A 20,757-nucleotide genomic window follows, 5' to 3' on the forward strand; every position below is an offset into this window, starting at 1 on the left:
AAAAATCCAGGGGAGACAAAGAACTCAAGAGGGTAGTGAACACCCAAGACAAATATCCACTGCATTCCATTTCATCAACCTGTAGCTGATGCAAAGGGCAGTTGCCCCACTTGGGAGTCTTTTTTTTTACCTCTTTACATTTGAGAATAGTTCAGGGTTTTACTGTGACAGGTTCCTGGTAAACAAATTATGTAATTCTCTTATATACAACTTTTGTAATAACTGTTTCTGTGGGAAAAGTAAAGTTCACAAATTTCTAACACACATTAAGTTGTCAGACGGACACCCACACATGCACGCTTACACGCACACCCACTCCCATTCACACAAGATACTTGAAGGGGTTTTCATGTTATTGTGGCTTAAAAGCAGGTTTGCGTATTGTTTTGCCCCAAACCCCTATAAAAAATCCCTCCCCAGATATACAAAGCATATGCACAACGGTATCTTGCAGTCACACCAAGCATGCTCAAACTGATGGAACCATTCCATTTTCTACAGTTTTGTACAGGGGCAGGTGGGGCAACAGGTACTCTCAACAGTGGTCAACACAGCATATAGTGAATGCTTTAATAGACTTGAAAGGCAAAACCTCTGCTTCAAGGGATAGAAAAGAGTTTAATGAAGAAACACCAAGTGTGAGCTACCCAGTGAAGCAAACTGAAATGAGAATTGGGGGGGGGGGGGATACCAATGGCAACTGTCAGCTTAGTGAATTATGGGTCCTGAAATTATTACAAGCATACCCCATGCCCAAGAGGATTCGCTATCCAGTTTCCATTTGGGCCCAAGATTCCACAAGTTGTTTGTTCCAAATGCAACCCGAAGAGGAGCGGGGAGAGAAGAGAAGAGGGAAGGGTGGTTGGGTTTCAGTAACAGGTGGACCCAAGCCCCTCACAGAGCCTATTCAATGAATATTTGGAGGGAAGGGGGGAAACAATCAAATTCCTCCACGAAGCACTAATGTAACTTTCCAAATAGCTAAAATCATAGGAATCAATTTCCTTTTATTTTATAAAACAATGTGCCAACATTATGATTTGTTTTAAAAAAATAAACACTCCACAGAAAAATTACATAAAGCAAAAGCACCAATTTCTACAGCTCATAAGCTTCCAGCATGTTATAGCTCTTGTCCTGCCCCACCTCCACTCCTTAGTTTAGCTGTTTGTTGTACTTGGGGGTCATGCTTTAAAATTAAGTTTTAAAAAGTATTTTTAATCCACATAATTAAACGTTTCCGTACTTGGTGCAGGCATACTGAGTATATTCAGTATCTGCATCACATCTTCCCTACTAACAATTCTGGAAGGGTTTACAGACCACCTGAATGTATATACATTTCCCCATCTCTCCCAATATATTTATACACGATTCTTAAGTTAGATTAAACTGAGCACTAAGCCCCTTGATTTAAGTTTTATTGATTTGCCCTAAAACATTAGATTGAAAAGTAAAAGCCATCCCAGAGTATACTTGGATATTCACCTTTAAGATGTGCAGGCTGTTTCTTCAGCACCATGGCAACCACTATCTCGTCAAGTCCCCAAGATAAGCTGCAAAAACCCTTTCAAACCCCTACTAAAATTCTGTTTATACCCTTACTGCTTTCACAGTTGCTTGCACAGCTAAAACTTAGATACACTGTAAATATTTGCTTTTGGTTTTTCAGCAAATTTGTAGCAAATCTTATTAAATAACCTGCCACTCCCAGGAAGCAATCGATGTACAGTAACACACACTGGAGTATACAGATTTGTTTCTCTGGCAATACTTGTTCCAAGGGACAAACTAGTGAACTGATACGGCTATCACATCCCTAGAATACTGCACTCAGAAGCCATATACACAGAGGCAGAGAAAACTGATTTTGCAGAATAGAATTACAAGTTTAAAATATTGACATTATTTTGCTACTGTTACATGGACTGTGGCGGGGGGACACTTTCCTTCCATCTCTGGACTATTTAAAGAATGGTGAGAGAGAAAGCAGTTAAATGTTTTCACTCACGATGAAAACATTCTAAATATTTGCTTCCAGGGAGACATATGCAGAACCCAGTAAAATCATAGCATATAGTTTGGGTTTTCACAGATTCAATATAAAATAGCCTGCTCTCCATCATGTATAATATCTGATACACAGAACTGTTAAAAAATTCAAGGGGGTAATGGGTTCAAATAAATGGAGAAGGGGAAAAAAACCAGGAGTCTTGATGACTTTCTTATGTATCCTATACACCGTTGAATGTGTTAAAGAAAGGATGCCAAGAGAAAAAGACACACATTTTTCAAAATAAGTGAATCAGCAGCAGAAACATATTCTGACAGCAATAAGCAGTTGGCTGATCATAATGGCTAGAGCTAAGCTCCCAAAAATGTGTACATTTGGAGCAGCCAAATAGTCTAGGTCACCAAGTGCTTCATTTGCAGTATAGGATAAGTTTACCACTTTCAACTCAACACTCTGAAAGAAGCAATACAGTCTTCATGCCTGTAGTACCCAGATCACACAGCCAATTAAGCTTTGTCTAAATTGGCAAATGTGAGTCAAGCTGGACTGGCTTCTGTCCAAGGAGGATCTCAATGTATTTTTGCTCTCTAGTTATTGTTCAAAAACAGATATGCTAACATCAAAACCCAGGAGGAATTTGTGTTTTCACTAAACCCCAAAGCAGATGTAAAGTGGAAGTCACGTAGACACAAGGAGAGCTATTATAAATAGCAAAAGTCTGAATAAGCCAAGGTTTAAATGTACATACCTATGCCATGTGTGTGTGTATGCATGTGTGAGAGAAAGAACCTACATGGTATTTCACTGCTTTTATATTCTTTGCATGGCCTTACAATACTAGTCAAGCAGGCCTTGTCCTTAGTGCAGATGACAAAGGATCTGGCTTCAGAACACTGATACTCAAAATCAATTTGCAAAGAGATTATGGTTGAAAGTGTATATTGCAACTGTACAAAATGAAAGATGTAAAGCAGATGGCACTCCAACTCACACTTAATACTGCAGCTCCTTTACCTGGGACTGAAAAGCAAAGTCCGTCTTGTGTCTAAATTGGCAATACTGATACATCAGTGAAAACTTATTTTGTGCATTGGAAAGATATCCTGATTTTGAGATGCACTATTTCTGCTCCATCATGTCTTCCAATTCACACTCTGTTCCTCACTTATCCTAGGTATATAGCCTCTGCTAACTAGAGGATTAGTAAGATCTAGTAATGGAACAACATCCACCCTGCAGAAAGCAGGGGAAACTAAACTAAGCAAGGAAGTGATGGTTCAGGGTAAATTAAACCCCTTGTTGGTGGAAGCTGTGTAGTCTGACTTTTGAGGATCTCAGGGAAAGGAGTACTTAAGCCATGACTCAGGGATTGAAAAAGAGACTGTGCCAATATATAAAGTCACTTCCACATTTCTAAAGAATACTGCTCTCAGCCTCCCATCCCAACTTTTCAAAACAGTTGTTCCAGCTTCCAAAAATCTCCCTGAAACCAAGCTTTAAATTTTATGCAATGCTTCAAAGCAGCATAAAAAGATGGACATTTCAAAATGAATGAGAGGCATGAAAAAAATGAATGCAGTTCTGCCTGCTGGAATCTTATCCTTATCAAGAAGCAGCAATAGTATCTACGGCATGAACAGGTAGGGTCTTTCAGAAGACTGAAAAATAGAACAGACCAAATGGTCATTAAAACTAGACTGTGGAACCCCAAACATTCAGAGTATTGGAACTTAAAACCCGTGGTGGATTTCAAACCAATTCATATACTAATTATGTCAAAGGAAATGCAATGTGCAATAATATATTGGTTTTGGATTCAATTAAGCAACAGTTGCCTTAGAAGAATTTCTGCAGTTTTGGAAAACCTATACCGTTAGTTAACTATGATTTCCAAGTATCAGCCTCATCCTTATTGCTTTACAACTGCAGTAAGCCTTCAAAAATATATCTTTAGTATGCTGTTAATTTAAATCTAAATGGCTTTCAAATTTGGTTGGGGAGAACGGAATGGCCAGTAGAGATTGTGACGTCAAATCATTATTGTGTAAAAGATCTCTTAAAAAAAGAAAGTACTGTACTATTAAAACAGCTAAAGTAAAGGTGGCATTCACAGCCCATGAGTCAAGCCACAACCAAAACCATGTTCTACCCCCTAAGTATATTCTCTTTTCCTTACTCTCTCTCTCTCTCAAAAAAGTTTCTCTCCTGCACCACCATTTAATCTTCACCAGAGGGGACTTCATCTTCAGACCCTTCATCCCCAGATTTGTCTGGAGGAGGACTAACTGATTTCTTCTTTCCTGGAGGAGGACTTTCAGGCTCTTCATCATCATCTTTTGGGGATGGGGTCTTTTCTTTTGATGTCTTTGAAGCTGTGGGACGGCCTCCCTTCCCTTTGCCCTTCACTGGACTAGGTGTAACTGAAGGAAGAAAAGCATCAAAATGTAACAAAGACTCTTACAATTAATGCTTTTAAAAAATCAGCCTCTGAGCACATTTTAAAATGCGTTTTTCCTTTCTTAACTTTTCAACCTGGTCATGTAGGAATGAAAATGTATTACAGTACTATTGAACATAGCTTAAATTCCTACAAGATGATGCTTGTCAGGGCTCCGAGATGTGTGTGACAGAGCCCCCCCCCCCGAAGGCTGATCCAGGGGGTGGGGTCAGTGATTTATGGGGTTTTGTGCCACCTGTGAGGCAGGAGCTTGGTCTGGAACAAGGGGAAGTGTCTGAACAGTCAGAGACAGTGGAAGGAGTGCAGGATGCGTCATGAGCACAGGAGGAAACTGTTGAGCCCTAGGGGCAGGCTTGTAGAATCCCCTCCATCCCCTTCCCTGGTGTCTCCCAGGACGAGGACGGGTTTGAAAAGACAGGCACAGCGGCAGTTTCAGTGTAGAAGTCACAGCTTGTTTGTGTGTACCCTGTCAGGCAAGGGAACTTAAGTGTGGGTGGAGGCAGGGTCATGTGGATGCAACAGTCCAGCTCAGAGCGCAAGCCTGGGGAAGGAGTACCAGTTATTCAGTTGCCATAAGTGTGTGTGTGTGTGTGTGTGTGTGTGTGTGTGTGTGTTTGGTGCACCTTAGGAGGTACTCTAGTGCATTCTTTGTCAGTAAAGAATTAAGCTACTGGCCATTTGTATTCCTTGGGCTTGGTGTGCTTAGGACAATGCCCAATTCCTCCTAATAAGAACCGGTTTTTTAAAATTATTATTATTAAAAGACTTGTCATGAGAGCCTGCTATTGTATCAGCAATAAAATGTGCCAGCAATGAGGCACCCTCTCCCACATCCTTCTTAAAGGTGCAATTAAAACTTTCTTAGAACTGATGCTCACCATCTCTCTCTTCTCCAAGGGTAAGCAGCCAGTTATTATAAAAGCAAATTTGAAACAGAATGACTTTCACTAAAATACGAATGCGTCACAGGGTTAGTGTAATGTAAGTTGGGCATGTGGCAATTACATGGTTGTACACACCCCTAAATAATGCACAGCATTTCAAGTGTTGTAACTGATTTTAGGCTGAAAACACAGCCAGCGTGAATGCATTTATTCTAAAATTCTCCTTCAGTATAGCAGCTAAATGTTAGGAGCACCATCTCTTCCTTTCTCCTAGAATGATACATTTGATATTTAAAGGAACTTAACAGTTGAGCATACCTGTTATCCAAGTAATTGTTTAGATAATTTAATCCAAGCCTCAAAATTTTTTTAAAAATTCCACCCACACTGAGCATACACTTTTCTTAAGACAAGGTTTAACCAAATGAGTATTTATGCTTTCAAGGTGTATGTAGCTCTGGGTACCCCTGGACCTGTGCTAAGAGTCACCATATTATTTTCATGCCTAATGGAAAAAAGGGATTTTCTAGGATTGGTAGGCACGAACATCACCTGTTTTAATCAGCACTGGCAAGTGGTCTGAACACAATACTGGTAACCAAGAAGTCATAGAATCCCATCCTGATACAGCCACTAGCTTCTTTGAAATCAGGAGCAATCCATACAAGAACTTTCCAGTAATCAGCTCTACCACATTATAGACTGCCATGTATGTTAATGGGGATAAATTGCTAGTTGAAAATTGATTGCTTCCTATTCTTTTAAGCACAAGAGATGAAGAGCTGAGAAAAGATAAGCACTTGCAAGCAAATTTCCATTATGTTATTCCTAACAGGTGCAAAGGGGAAGCAAGCTGAGCTCACCTGTAGCCTTTAGCCTTGGTTTAGGCATTTTCTTTTCTTTCCTTTCTGGTTTGGATTTCTTAGCCACTTTTTTGTTCTTCTTTTTTGAACTGCCATAGTCACTATCATCATCATCTTCCGCAAGGAAGTCTTCATCGCTGCCAGACTCTTCTGTGCAGAGAGAGAGGAATGAAATGTCTCTAAGAAGGGCTGTCCTTGTTCACTTGGAAGAGAGACAGAATGGGGGAGAAAGTCTGGTAGGTTGATCAAGGGATAGAAGTCAGCATTCTTGGCTTCTACATCCTGTAACATACTTGCTAGAACTTGGAGAAATCATGACTTCTGCGCCTCAGTATTTCCTCATGAAAATCTGCTTTATGACTGGTGACAAGCAGCACAATTATTTAAAACAGCAGTGGCATAGGCATATTTCTCCTTCCCTCAAGAGCAATTACATGGAGGCTCATCCTGACCATTTCCTGTGCCAGCTGCTGTAGGTTCTATATCAACGCCCTTCCCAGCCTATGTCTGTTCTCTTGGTCTTCCATCTTGTAGCAAGCTGTAGAAGTGCCCTTGGAAGCAAACACCAGTAACTTATTATATATGGAATAGCAGTAGCTTACTGCTTCCTATAACAGACTTCCAGGTTTTGAATCCAGATGTCCATGATTCTAGTTCATCAGCTCACTGGGTTTCTCTTGTTTATTTGCACAAATTCACAGCAAATATCAAACGGGTCCCCACTTTTCATCATTTAGAGCAAGGGTATGTTAATTTGCACAACAGACAAGCTAGAAAGCAAAATCTGAGGTGCCAGGCATTTTACCACATATTGATTTTTAATTGCTAACAATGTACACAAGGGGATTTGAGGCCCTTTACTGTCTCCTGATGGTATTTATATTCAAAAGTATTGTAGGATGGTATTTGTAATCAAAGTGGCCTGTTCAGTTTGTTGTCCAGTGCTGAAGATAAAACAGTGACGAATATGGCAAGTTTGTATCTTACTAATAGAAATAGTGACTAAAAGCTCTCCACATGTCCTAAAAAGATTTGGATCCTGAACTTGAGGGACAGTGTTGTTTTCCCTTCCCCCTTTGTTGTCAACGGCCAAGCTGGACACTAAGTACATTAACAGTGAAGTGCATTCAAAACTCAAGAAGCAGAAATGTCAAGTTTGCCTACCTTGGCAGCTTAGCCTGGATAGATCAAGCATGGATGTAATTTGTTGAACCCACTCCTATTCTACATTTGTGTGTGCCATTCAGTGCCACTTACTTTCCTGAAACGATGCCTCCTCCTCTTCCTGATCTTCCTCCTCACTGCCCACATCATCCATGAGCATTTCTCGCTGCTTAGAAGCAGCTTTGGATGCTGCCTGGCGCTGCTGGCGCACATTTTTCGGATCTTCTTTCTCATCCTCACTGTCCTCTGTTATAAAGTCACCAAAGAACACTGAAGATGGACAGTACAGCACACATTTCCAACTGGGGTAGGGAAGGAACTAGGGGGAAATAAAGGCTTATCTATTCATGACATAATTCAGATTTGCTGAACACCAAACGTATCTGAAAGATTCTAATTTTCAATCATTCTGAAGTTGTCTCCATGCAAAATACCCATCTGTAATGGTAAATAATGGAACACCCAGCAATGCTTAACCTGCTGCTCTCTACACTGGAAATGGAACTCAGTAGAAGCAGGGCTAGTTTTTACACAACATACTGTTCATTTCCTTTCTCTGGCTTTCTCATCTGAGAAAAGGTAGCAAAGCTTGTGGGTAAACATTGATTCTTTCTTTCTTTCAAAAAGGGAAGTATAACCAAAATCAGAACCAAGATGCTAATCAAATGACAGAAAAGGATGGATAGAGCCAGGGTCAGGTCACCCATGAGGCAAAGTGATATGACCATGTCAGGCAGCTGGATCCACAGGGGCAGCAGATCCCCATGTAGATCTTCATTTTCTTGTTATCCCTGATGTAGATCTTCACTCATCCCTTCTTCCCTGGCGGGGAAGGGGCTGCCATTTTGTGGTTCACCTCAGGTGCCAAAATGTCTTTGGCTGGGCCAGTGTAGAGCAATGCCAACCTTCACCAGGCAGCAAGGCACGAGTTGAGCAGCTGATTGGGCCCGAGGCTGCCAAGTGATAGTAGTGAGGCTAGCTCAGGATCCCCCCCCCAAAAAAAACCACATTATGTTCTGGAGATGTTTGTGGGTACTTCAGCAGGCAAAACAGGGAGCTCACCCTTGGAAGAGTGACTTCGCCATAACTCTGTGATCAGAGGTCTTTTTGAGCTCAGAGGGGGAAGCCTCTGCCTCATACAACCTTCCCCAGCACAGCAGATCGTGGGTTTATATTGTGGCCTAAGAACAATTACTGATGAATGTTTTAAAGCACATCCTTTGGCTGAAAGGACTGTGCTAAGCAGCACAGGCTACAAAAAGCTTTGAAGCAAGTCCAGCGAGGAAGCAGAATGTGGAATAATATTTATTCTTCAACTAGTTTAAGTATAACTTGATCAGTCTTCCATTCAAACACCTAATATGTATGGTTGCTTAGATATGCCAAGTTGGCTAAATTAAGTAAGAAATGGGTCCTCCTTCAATTTTCTAAAACAGCATTACCTGAAATTGTCTATTTAATATGTTATGCAGGTGATGACATGTATTAAAGCTGCAACCCTAACACCACTTATCTGGCAATAAGCCCTGCTGAATTTACTGACTTACTTATCAGCAGACATGGCTAAGCTTGCACTGATAGGCATTATCCAAATCTATAGATACAAATATATTGCAGGAAGCTGAAGTTTAATGTAGGCCAGGTTGCACATATCATTACCTACTGCTTCATGCATGGGTGGGGGACATCTTTAGCTTGAAATTGCATTGGAATGGGTCAAATGCCAGTGGTGGGTGGAGATTAAAGGCAAAAGTGAGTGGAGCAATGGATATTATAGTAGGCTACATTTCAGGCAAGCAAAAGCCAGAGGTTTCTATTCCCTCTCCTATACCTCTCCATCCTCTGACAGGGAAGCAAGAAGCATCATCACAGTTCAAGGACGTATTCCAGCCAGCTAAATACACTCAAGAAAGTAGAGTAGAACCAATGAGGGTTGTAGTCTGGGGACAGATTTTGGCCTAGAGAGTGTTTTGAGGGCTAGATAAAGAAGTTCGGAGGGCCACATTTGTCATCAGCACCTGAGGTTCTCCATCCCTGGGTTAATGTGAATATGCAGGGCACTTCTGCACACTGCTGAAAACACAGGCACTTTGTTCCTCCCTTGCTTCTACTAGGAAACAAACTATGGGCTCACTAGTTATGTCATGCGTCCCTGGTTTTTCTCCAAACACACCAAGAACAAACCTTGGCTTCTGTTCATGGTTTCTCTGGAGAGGAACAAACCACGAGCCAATACAACAAGCCACAGCACAGCTTGTTTCCCGGAAACATGGCAGAAGCAGGAGAGGAGAAAATAAAATAAAATAAAAGTGCCCATAATTTCAGTAGCGTGCATCCAGCACAATGCTCATTCCCACTGAACCATGATTTTAACTATCACTGAATGTGACATGCAAACCAGGTCATAGTGAGTTACTTGATTTACATAGCCTTTACCTGCAGCCCTTTTCCTGGATTTAGAAGTTGCTCTTTTGCTCTTGTCAGGTTTCACTTTTTTTCCTTTTTTGTTCTTTTGAGAACTCTCATAGTCACTATCAGCTTTGCCATCATCTGCTCCTAAGTCATCCTCACTGCCAAAATCTTCATCTGAGGAAAAAATGGTGATAAAAGTTATTCTTAGCCTTCTACCGCAGGGAAGCACAATCAGAAATGGTAGACTATTCCAGGCTTTAATGTAGTCCAGTGAGCAAGCACAGAACAAAGGAAAGTGCATTTGATACTGTTACTGACAATTTAGAGAGGAACACATTCAACATTTCTGAGAGAAGCAATGGTAGGGAAAGGAACTCCAGTTGGTTATCTGTATAGTAAGATGCATAACTTACCCGCTGAGTGAGAATCATCTCTCTTTGTCTTCATATCTTTTTCTGAGTCTTCACTGTGAAAAGGAAAATTAGCAGATCTAATTCAAGTACAATCATGAAGATTATTTTATTATTAGTGCATTCTGAGGTAAAGTAGGAAAGCAGCTAGGTTGTTTCATCTGAACAAAAAGACCTGACTGAATTTATTAATTCTATTCAGTTTATTATCTACTCCAGAAATAAAATGATATCTACTAAAGTACTTTTATACTGCATCAATCTAAATATAGCTTTCAGACAACAAGCAATTTTGCTTAATTGCTGAAGCAACATTTGTGCTTCCCAAGTTGCAAGGAGGGAGAATTCTGAAGGAAACAATAAAAATTTTAACTATAAAATCTGCATAGTAAGGGTATGTATCTTTGAAGTTTGCAACAATCCCCTGCTACTCTACCAGCTTATAAAAAAATCCAAAATCCATTTCAGAGGGCAAGAAGTCCAGAATAAGAGAACCACAATTTATTTGAAAAAAGCTGAAGTGTTATTACTGAAACACATAGTATATTTGTCATTTTCTGTAAAAAATAAAATAAAAATCCTTTTCCTAGTCATCCAAACTAAGTTGGAAAAGTGCATAGGTCCTCAAGTTAAAGCCACCTATATAACAAACTTAAGTAGTAGGGATCTTGCTTACCTATCCTCCTGAGAATTCTTTCCAGACCGCCTCTTATTTTTTGCTTCCCTTGGTGATGAACGAATTTTCTTGGCCGGAGGGCCTGAATCTCTGCCATATTCTTCATCTATATTGTAAGTGCGATAAAACAGGTGTTGTGGATGATTACAGGTTTGCCAGTTAGTATAATTAAATGGTATAACCATGAAAGATTAGCACTAAGCACAGCACCCTAAAATGCCATGAAACTACTGAAAATTGGGGGTGCTGAAAACCTAGTAGTCTTTTAAATTGGATTTGATGATTCTCTGCAATTATTATGGTTCATTTTAAGTTGGCTGTATTTTAATTAGTTTGGATATGGAATGCAAATAATGCCTATTAAACAGCAATTTATGAGGTTTTTAAAAATAAACTCATAAGAGGAAATTAACACTTAAGAGAATATTTAAAAGCCCCAGTAAAATAACATGGCAGTTTTGTTGTACATTTCTTGGAGGGCACTGCCACGATGTAGGGTATAAATTTGGAAATGGGAGAATACACTTGAGTTTCTGGTCAGTCAGATTTAGCATGAAAGCTAAATCTTGCTTTTTAGAAGTCAGATAAAGGCTCAAAGGCATAGCCAACAGGATCATCAAGATTTGTTCAACAGAAAGTAGTATGCACTTATGAAAGGATAAGGAGATGTCCCTTTGAATACAGATCTCCGTAACTTCTCAATTTCTCTGTCTGGCATACCACAGCAGACTATCTGGTTTATATCCAAATAGCAGTGAGCAGTTGTCAATTGTTTTTACAACTGCTTTTATATACAAGTGAACAGTACAGTGGTAACTCGGTTTACAACAATGATCCGTCCCGGGGAGCCGGTCGCTCCCTGAGTCCGCTGCGAAGCTCCGATAAGAGCGCTTCTGCACACGCTGCGCAGATCGCTTCTGCACACACACGAGCTGCGCAGATCACTTCTGTGCATTCGCGCGTGCGGAACCCGGATATAAATACTTCCGGGTCGTTCTCCGAGTTCGTCGTAAACAGAGGCGGTCGCAAACCGAGGTTCCACTGTAGTGGCATACAGTAAGGATTTCTCAAATTATCAGGGTTTCATGTGAAGAATAATGAAGGACGCACCACAGTATTTTGCCCACTGCTCCCAATCCACTGCAACTTGAAGTCACAGTGGACCCCTGGATGTGGTGTGCTCTAGGGCACACTCAGTTCATATAAAGTTTCCTGGAGGAGGAACAATATACAATACTTAATATTTGGCTGCAATACTGAGAGCTGCCCTGGGAACCTGTTGAGTGGTGGTGCATAAAGCATATCAATTAATAAAAAGGAGGGTATAAACTGAAATACAGGTTTCACAACAATACTGCACATATGACTTCTGCCACAGTCTGCCTGTCATGATGGATTTTATTGGGGTATGTTTTTGGGTTGTTGTTTTTTTAATAAAGATGGTAAATGGTTAAGGGTTGTATCCAATGCTAGTCCTAGTCGGAGTAAATCCACTAGAGTTAATGGACATGAATAATTTACGTTCATTAATTTCAATGGGTCTACTGTGAGCAGGATTAGCATCGGATACAAACCTAATTCATAAGCCAAACTACAATAGTTAACAGCTTGACAGACACACAAACAGCTGGTTGGCTTTAAAAGCTTTGGTAAGTTCTTGTTGTTTCTTGATTGGTGAAGATCTTGCACAAGTAATAACTGAATAGCCAACAAAACAAAATTAGAAACAACATAGGATAGCACCATATTTTGTTTTCATTAATTACCACCATAGCAGCTTCATTCATCAGACAGTTAACAGCATGTGTGCTTTCCAAGAAAGGAAGAAAAAAATCCTGTAGAGGTTCCAGAAAGTAAGTAAGTAAAACTTTATTTATTTGCGTGGCCTACAGGCCATTGCAACAAAGGATTCATATTACATAACCTGGTAAAAAGGAAAGAAAAAAGAAAAATGCTATATAAAACAATAAAATGTGCTGTCTCGGGATTCAGCATAACACAATTAAAATGGAACAGATGAGATCTTAATTATATGTTCACACAGGCGGCACTATTGTCCTTCAGCTGGTGGCCCTCATGTGTGCTTTCCAAGAAAGGAAGAAAAAAATCCTGTAGAGGTTCCAGAAACATTAATATAATTCACTTGCAGTACTCCAAGAAGGAAGAGAGCCTCAGAGGAATGGAAATTAAAAAGCCACATGCTAAAAGAACATGTTGACCAAACCAGCGACTCCCCTATTCAAGATAGCACATCTGCATCACCCCTTGCTAAAACATTATGCTTACTGTTTGGCTGAACAAAACTACACAGTTTAGAAGCACCATTGCTCTTTAAACCATGCAGTGCCCACCACTTTAAGTAGCTGCCAAAGACTGTCAACAGTTTTAAAGTTACCTGCATCATCTGACTCCTGAAACTGTGAGTAATCCACCACTTTTCTGTTCCTAGAAGGGCAGAAATATAGAAGTTTAAGCAGACTGAAATGTTATAGCATCTACAATCAATGTTAATAACAAAGACTCCTTCACCAATACAGTGGTACCTCAGGTTACAGACTCTGCTAACCCAGAAGTAGTACCTCGGGTTAAGAACTTTGCTTCAGGATGAGAACAGAAATCGTGCGGCAGCGGGAGGCCCCATTAGCTAAAGTGGTACCTCAGGTTAAGAACAGTTTCAGGTTAAGAACGGACCTCCGGAACAAATTACCACTGTATATAGTGGTTATAGGAAATGGCCGATGGAAGAAGCTTTGCAATACTGCTAAGTGTGCCCACAATACTTCCAGATTAGACAACATGAGGCCTCAGCTTTCCTCTTCCCCCACATAGCTCCTAAGTTGTTGACAGTTCAAACCTTAATCACCTGGCCATAACCTTAGTTTGGGGGGTGGTTGTTCAGGACTGGTAACATAGGAAGCTGCTCAGCCAGCCCCCAACCTGGACTGCAATGCAAGGGGGAAAGGGAGGGGGAAAGAGAGGGAGTGTGTGTGATTGCGCGCACGCACGCACACACACACACACACACACAGTGTATCCATCCAGGGTCTCCCTCTCCTTTTGAAGGATAGAGAGGAAATTGGTTCCACTGTGATCTATTTATATCCTGCTCTACTCCATGGGCTCAGAATGATTTACAGCAGTTTTTTCTAAACACCCAGGGGTTCCCACCTATCTCTTGCTTTCTAGTCTACTGAAGCTTTAAACAATTTCTAGTTTCCTATTTATACGAGATAGCTTAAGTAGATTTCTTGAAAAGGGTACTAGAAAATACATCAATGAGAATTTTGGAATTAAAAATATTGATAAGAAATAGGCTATTTTGAAAAATTAACTCAAGCTATTGATGCGTACTACTTTAAGAGAAAAGTGGCATACAACTGATACTTAACCATTCTAAAACTAAATGAAGAATCTTTGATGTTGGAAATGTGCATCTTCTGATGCAAATGTTCTTATCTGGCAGGGATGCTCTAAACACAGAGACACCCAATTTAATTGTATGCAGTCAATTCACAACATAAGCACATTTATCTTGCACAAATTTAGCTTTACATGCTTAGCTGATGTAACATTGAAATTAAGGTGGGGGGAGATGGCAATCCCACCCGCCATTTCACTCCCCTTGGGAGAGCATGTTTGGACTATATGTGATTTTGGCTTTATGTGCTATCCCCAGAACATAACCCTAGCATGTTGAGAGTTGACTGTATTACTTGTTCATATAATTGTAATGGTAATATTTGATGAATATGGAAACTGGACATGGTAAAGAAAACGAAGTTAAAAATATGTATACTACACCCACTTGCCCCACACTTGATGTCATGTGTAGGCCGGCCAGGTAGATGCAGTTGGATTGGCTGTTCAACCTAGTTCCCTGTGGAGAACTTGAAATGTCGAAAAATTGTAAGCATGCAGCTTACTGTAAGTGCTGGCAAAGGTGCACCTTGAAATGTACAATCTAGATTACATCTAATATCATATGTGATGTGAGGTATGGGGCAGGCATATTAGATGTAATCTAGATTGTACATTTCAAGGTGCACCTTTGCCTGCCCCATACCTCATATCACATATGATATTAGATGCGAGGCAGGTGGATATGGTTTAGGGGAAATGCAGGTTTTTTCCTCAGTCTTCTTCAGTCCAGACTATGTCTGTTTAATTTCCAAATCTAATTATTTTATCAAACAGATATTTCTGGCTATGAGAGTGACTTCAGAGTGCCAGCAGTGTTGTGCTCTGGGACCCAGCGTCCTGCCGCTTGCACCTTGATGCAAGCTGACAATCTCGGTGCCAGAAACAGGAAGCCCCATTTGGGGATATTTTAAAAGCATTCCCTCTATAGGTGAAAGCATGCAAAACGTACGGTGTGACAAAGATGAAATGTCTAGTTGTAAAAATGAATCCAGTGTAAATAATGCATGTTGATCTTGAATATGGCAAATATCAGAATTATTTTCCCATGCTGCACTATTTCTTACATTAAAAAAAACTGAAAAGCATTCTAAAATAGAAATGTTTTGTAAGAGTATATTCTTTTTTAAAAAAAAAATATTTCCACCGCCCGCTACCTTCACATCTCTATGTTTCATCTGATTTATACTTGACTACCTTTAGAACATCCGGTGGCATCCAGTGGTGACTCTTCTCTGCAACCCCACTAAATCTGCCTCAGATATAGCATATTTAAGGAATGGCATGAGGGGAATCGAGAAATACCAGCTGATGGGATTCCTACCACCAATGGTGGATCACTATTTGATACCACCTGTAAACTATATTACGTTTCTTTGCAAAAACTGTACTGCTGGCCTTGTTGATGGAATTTTCCTTAAAAGGCCTATGGCTTCAATCCTGCACACTTGCTTGGGAGTAAATCCTATTGAACTCAATGAGGTTCACACCTGAGGTTCACATTATAGACTTGTACAATCAACAATACTTACAAATATACCAATTGTTATAATGAAGCAGCATGTACCCCAAGCTGCACAGGCATATTTAAATTTTCCCAGTACAACCATAGGAAAGATATTAAATGAGAGGGACTGAAAAATAATCAACACTGTAACAAATGAAAGCTTTTATTATTGGAATAAGAAATATTTTCTCCACACGCTCAGTTAGCCAAAAACAAAAATACAAAAGCATGTTTACCAGAAAGATCAGGGAGATGTGTACAAACCACAAGTGATTGCCCCTCTTTCAAACTGTTTCCAATCCTCTGAATTAAGCAACAAACTAGTATCTGCTCCAGGCTAACAGGTCACTTGTACTAAGGACAGTGAATTAAATACTGAACCTTTAGAAGTCTTATCAGTTCACCACAATAGTAACTGTGGATTAAATTAGCAACTAGAAACCTATGTGTTATTTAAACAGTGCTATCATACTGAAGTTTCTTTTGCTAATAAAAATCAATTGCTATCAACTACGAACTTAATTTTTATATCCTTGAAATGACTAATTGCACAAATTAAAACAAGCTTCTCTGCTCATTTACATGCTACCGTAGCTCGTTTCTAAGGGTTGGTGTGAATATTCCAAATACAGATCAACTTATTTCCCATACTACAGGATTAATGAATCTGGAGCAGGCAAGACAATCAAACAGCTACAAATGAATAAAATGTACACACTAAAATAGTATCAATATTCTAGAACAGGGTGGTCCAACATGCAACTCGCATGCGACCCTTGAGGCCTTTTTGGCAGCACTTGCTAGGCACCAAATGACTGCTGGGAGTCTCAACATCTGGGATCTCTCCCCCCTCAGTCAGCTACCTGCAGCAGCAGCAAGGAACTGATAACACTCCAGAGTCACTTAAGTCCTGGTCCCCCACTTCCCCAGCCACAGGCATGCCAGCTAACTGGACAGCAGCCAGACCTTTGATAGTGGGGGTTGATCGGCTATGGTGTGCAACTGTGATATTCCAAGCTGCCCCTCTGCTCTTCCTGTACATGGCTGGGTCCAGAGGGCAGGAGGCAAATGCCTAGTGGCGTGGCTAAGTCAGGGCAGATATTCTGCCATGGCCTTGTTGCCTTCCCCTTCGGGACTTGGAACTCAGAGCCTCCTGCTTCCCCCAACCCAGGACATTGGGCAGACAGCCCCGGAATCTGCTGCACTGCCTCCAGTGCCTGCCTTCTGCCATCTTCCCTTCTCTTGGGGGGGGGGGGGAGGCCCACCACTCCCAAACCAGGGGTGCTCCTGCCTTGGACAAGTTCTCCTTCTCTGCCTTCCAGCATTTTTAAAGAAACGGGCCCACGGATGCCAGGAGAATACCCGAGTGCTGCTGGGGGGGGAGGAGCGGGCAATGCTGTGGGGGCTGGAAGGTAGGGACAAGAGGGCAGGGACACAACTGTGAGCTCACCCTGAGTTTAGTGCTGTGATTTGAGGTAGGGGCACATCATGCTGGGGTCCATGTTGCTCAGGGGGCTGGTCCGTGCAGGGCTGTGGCAACCAGCTGGCAGGTGAGGATGAGGCAGCCGTTGAACACCCCACACCTTCTTCTTTGGCTGCATTTATTTACTAGCTTCACAAGAGGTTCCAATCTTTTTTACTAGAAGCCTTCTAAAATAATTTTATTTTTATTATTTACATATATTCCAGCATATAAGACGACCCCCAACTTTTCCAGTTAAAATATAGAGTTTGGGATATACTCGCCATATAAGAAATACGACCCGGCGTATAAGACAACCCCCGACTTTTGAGAAGGTTTTTCTGGGTTAAAAAGTAGTCTTATACGCAGGAATATACAGTATAACCCGCCTTTTATCCTGACAGGGACTCAATGTCTCTGTTGTTAATGAAAGCACATACTGTACTAAAGCACATGTGTACTAAATTTTGTTTAATAAGTAATCTATTGTGTATTTAATTAAATTAATTGTGAATATTAAATAACATTAACTATGTTACAAACACTTCAATTTATGATATGGAAATTTAATTCAGTGTGCGCCCTGCAGGTTCTATGTCAAAGTACTTTTGCAACCCACTTGGTCTGAGAGGTTGGACCGCTCTGTTCTAGATTACATCCACCCATTTTAAACTGACATCACAAATGGAAAACAACTTAATATAAGCATAATAAAAGTAATTAACCTTAGCAAGAATGCACATATAAGCAAACCACTAAGATTACTTGTGTTTTTGGATGCAGCAAAGGCATCTGACATGGTAGAATGGAAGGAAACTTTATTTTCAACCTGGACTAAAGCTATCTATATATTACTTATGGTCAGCTTGATAGAAAATGACATTTGCTATGTAATTCACTTCTTTAAAAATGCACAAAGGGTGCACTTTATCCTCACTGCTATTTGCATTTGCACACTTGCAGTTGAGACACTTTACAATGCAGTTCACTCCATTCGCAAAGTAAGTGGCAGTCAGGCATACTAATCTCTACATTCTCATGATGCAATGTTATCCATGGGGTAGCTTCATCAGCCCTTGCCTGTATCAGTCCATTACTGTAATAACTAAATACAGCTTTATTTTTGCAGCTGAAAATCAACCCACAAAAGTCTGACTCAGGCTTGCAACTCTAACCCCACTTACCCAGAAGTAAGGTTCACTGAATCCAAAGGATTTACATTTGAGTAGACATGGTTAGGACTGCGCTGTTAACCATAATCAGTTCATCTATGTAGGACAATGTCTATAGAGCATCAAAGTAAAGGCTCCAATAATCCCATGAGGTATCTGGGAATGAATTAGTAATATAATAAGCAGGAATCCACTGGTTTTGGCTGACCTTAGTAGCGAAGCCAAAAGGTATGGACACCAAAGACAGACCCTTCCCCTGCTGATTGTGGTGCTCTGCAGCTGAGGCAGCCCCCTGACTCTCCCCTGCAGGAGAAGGGGGCAGAAAGCATGCTGGCTGGACTGCTGTTTTTGCTGAGGCACATCCTCATGGAAGCAAGACAGTGGCACCAGAGGCTGTGTACCAAGACACGCCTCAAGCAGTGCATTGCAGAAGCAAGGCCCTGGAAGAGACTGAGTGCTAGACCAGTCACTTGCTGATGTGTGCACCCATTCATCAAACAGTGTGTGTCTATGTCAGGAAGCAAGCAGAAGAGGGCAGCATCAACAGCAGGGTGGCAAACTACTTACCTGCAAGCAGATACATTATGCTTTTAAAGAAACCTAAACATTTCCCATGCCTTGGGCCCAAGGTTAAGGTCTGTAACCATATGTCATGAATTTTAAACCCTTATTATATGGTAATATTTGTGAAGTCACCAAATGACTTGAAAACTGCACTAAGATTTCTAGATCCTTACTGGTTAATATTAACAATGTGTAAGCTTCTACTCAGAAGTAAGCCCCACTGAGTTCAATGGAACTTGCTCCCAGAAATGTGTGTATAAGATTGCAACATAACAGCACAACATGTGTCCACTCAGAAGCCTGTCCCATTCAATTCAATGGACCTTGCTCCCAAGTAACTGGTTACAACTACCACATAAGCATAACTAGACAAAAAACAATGCATTATTTTTATACGTATCTATCATATTGGGTTGAAGGGGACAAGTAGCCCACTGATATCCTGCTGCCCAACGGTCCACAAAATCCTGGAGCCAGCCCTGCTCCTGCATTACTGCACCCCCTGGAGAGAATGGGGCTCCAATCCTCTGTAAACCATCGCGCAACCTAGCTCACAGGGTTGTTGTGAGAATAGGGGGACACACATGCATGCCAAACTCAGCTCATTGGGGGAAGAATGGGGTATAAATGCCAGATACTGAAATTCAAAGACACAATTAAACACGCAAGTTCTTCTTTTCCAGGCTTGCTACAGTCCAAAAGAAGCATAGTACTTTACGCGTCTAAAAACGGCGTTTCTTGTCTATTTAATGAACCCACTGCTACAAGAAGCATCATTTCCAGCCCCAGACGAAATGCACTGCATGCAAATACGCCCGCCTCCCCACTAGGGAGCACTCCATTGGCTTTACGAACCCTGTCCTCTGGAGAGCGATCTCCCGCCCCCACGCCGATGTGCTAGCCATACTGCACAAAAAGAGACAGAAAAAAGCACGTCGCCCCTGCAAGTTGCAGCTCGGAACACGGAGGCACAGCAAAGGGCTGTGCCTCTCCGTCACCAGATTCTTCCGGAGGAAGAGCGCGAGTGACTCTTCGGAGCCAGCGGTGCGCGTGAGAGGCATGCCTCCCGTCCACGCTTTCGCGGGCGACGTACACGGAGCAAGCCTCGGGCGCAGTCACCCCTCCTTCCCCCGCAGAGACGTGGACTTTGCTTGCGCTAACCTTCAGGGGCAGCATTGCATCCTGTAGGGAAGGGACCTGCAGGGCGGCGGCAGCGGCGGCGTGCGATAGCCTCCCCCCCCCCATCGCCGAGCAGCAGCAGCACGCTGCATGCCTGCACACGCCCCTCCCCTCTCTCCCGCCATACCCGACTCCAGGCCGCCTCCCCTCCCCTCGCGTGGGACGAGGCCCGATCCATTCGCTCCTCCGCCGAAGGGCTGTGGGTGGCCTGCGGGAGCGAGAGCCGCCAGAGCCAGCCCTGCAGGCCTCACTCCGCTCGCGAAGGAGACTCACCTGACGGGCCTAGACATATTGGCGGGTTAAATGGAGGCCCTGAGGCGGGCACGGGTGCCTAAGGAGACGAAATAACCGAGCCCGGTCGGCGCCGTTCTCGCTCGACCTCCCGGGGGCCGTCAGTCCCCGGGTCCAGCGACTCAGGCCGCCGCCCCGCACCCCAGATCTGGCTCCTGTGCACCGTCAATCGCCACCACTCGCCTCTCCCCCCTGCAAAATGGTCGCACTTCGTCCAGTAGAGGGGATGCGCCGAGCTGAGAGGGCGGTGCAACCTATTCGGCTGGCATCTCCTCCCTACGCTT

At 42.1% G+C, this 20,757-nt stretch overlaps 1 protein-coding gene across 2 annotated transcripts; it reads right to left on the reverse strand.

Annotated features, from left to right (window-relative positions):
* Positions 1 to 672: 672 nt before the first annotated feature.
* On the reverse strand, positions 673 to 20,715 carry NUCKS1 (nuclear casein kinase and cyclin dependent kinase substrate 1). 2 transcript variants are annotated; one of them, XM_035122474.2, is made up of 8 exons: positions 20,456 to 20,715; positions 13,277 to 13,326; positions 10,882 to 10,987; positions 10,209 to 10,261; positions 9,820 to 9,969; positions 7,477 to 7,629; positions 6,220 to 6,369; positions 673 to 4,434 (listed from the first exon to the last, which is right to left on the reverse strand). In XM_035122474.2, the coding sequence occupies exons 1-8, from the start codon at positions 20,470 to 20,472 to the stop codon at positions 4,232 to 4,234; spliced, it is 882 nt and encodes a 293-aa protein (XP_034978365.1). In that variant the 5' UTR covers positions 20,473 to 20,715; the 3' UTR covers positions 673 to 4,231. The 2 variants fall into 2 exon arrangements, with proteins under 2 accessions (XP_034978365.1, XP_034978366.1); XM_035122475.2 differs by lacking the exon at positions 6,220 to 6,369.
* Positions 20,716 to 20,757: the final 42 nt, after the last annotated feature.

Source organism: Zootoca vivipara, chromosome 7 (genome assembly GCF_963506605.1).
Source record: "Zootoca vivipara chromosome 7, rZooViv1.1, whole genome shotgun sequence".
Classification (NCBI taxonomy): Eukaryota; Metazoa; Chordata; class Lepidosauria; order Squamata; family Lacertidae; genus Zootoca; species Zootoca vivipara.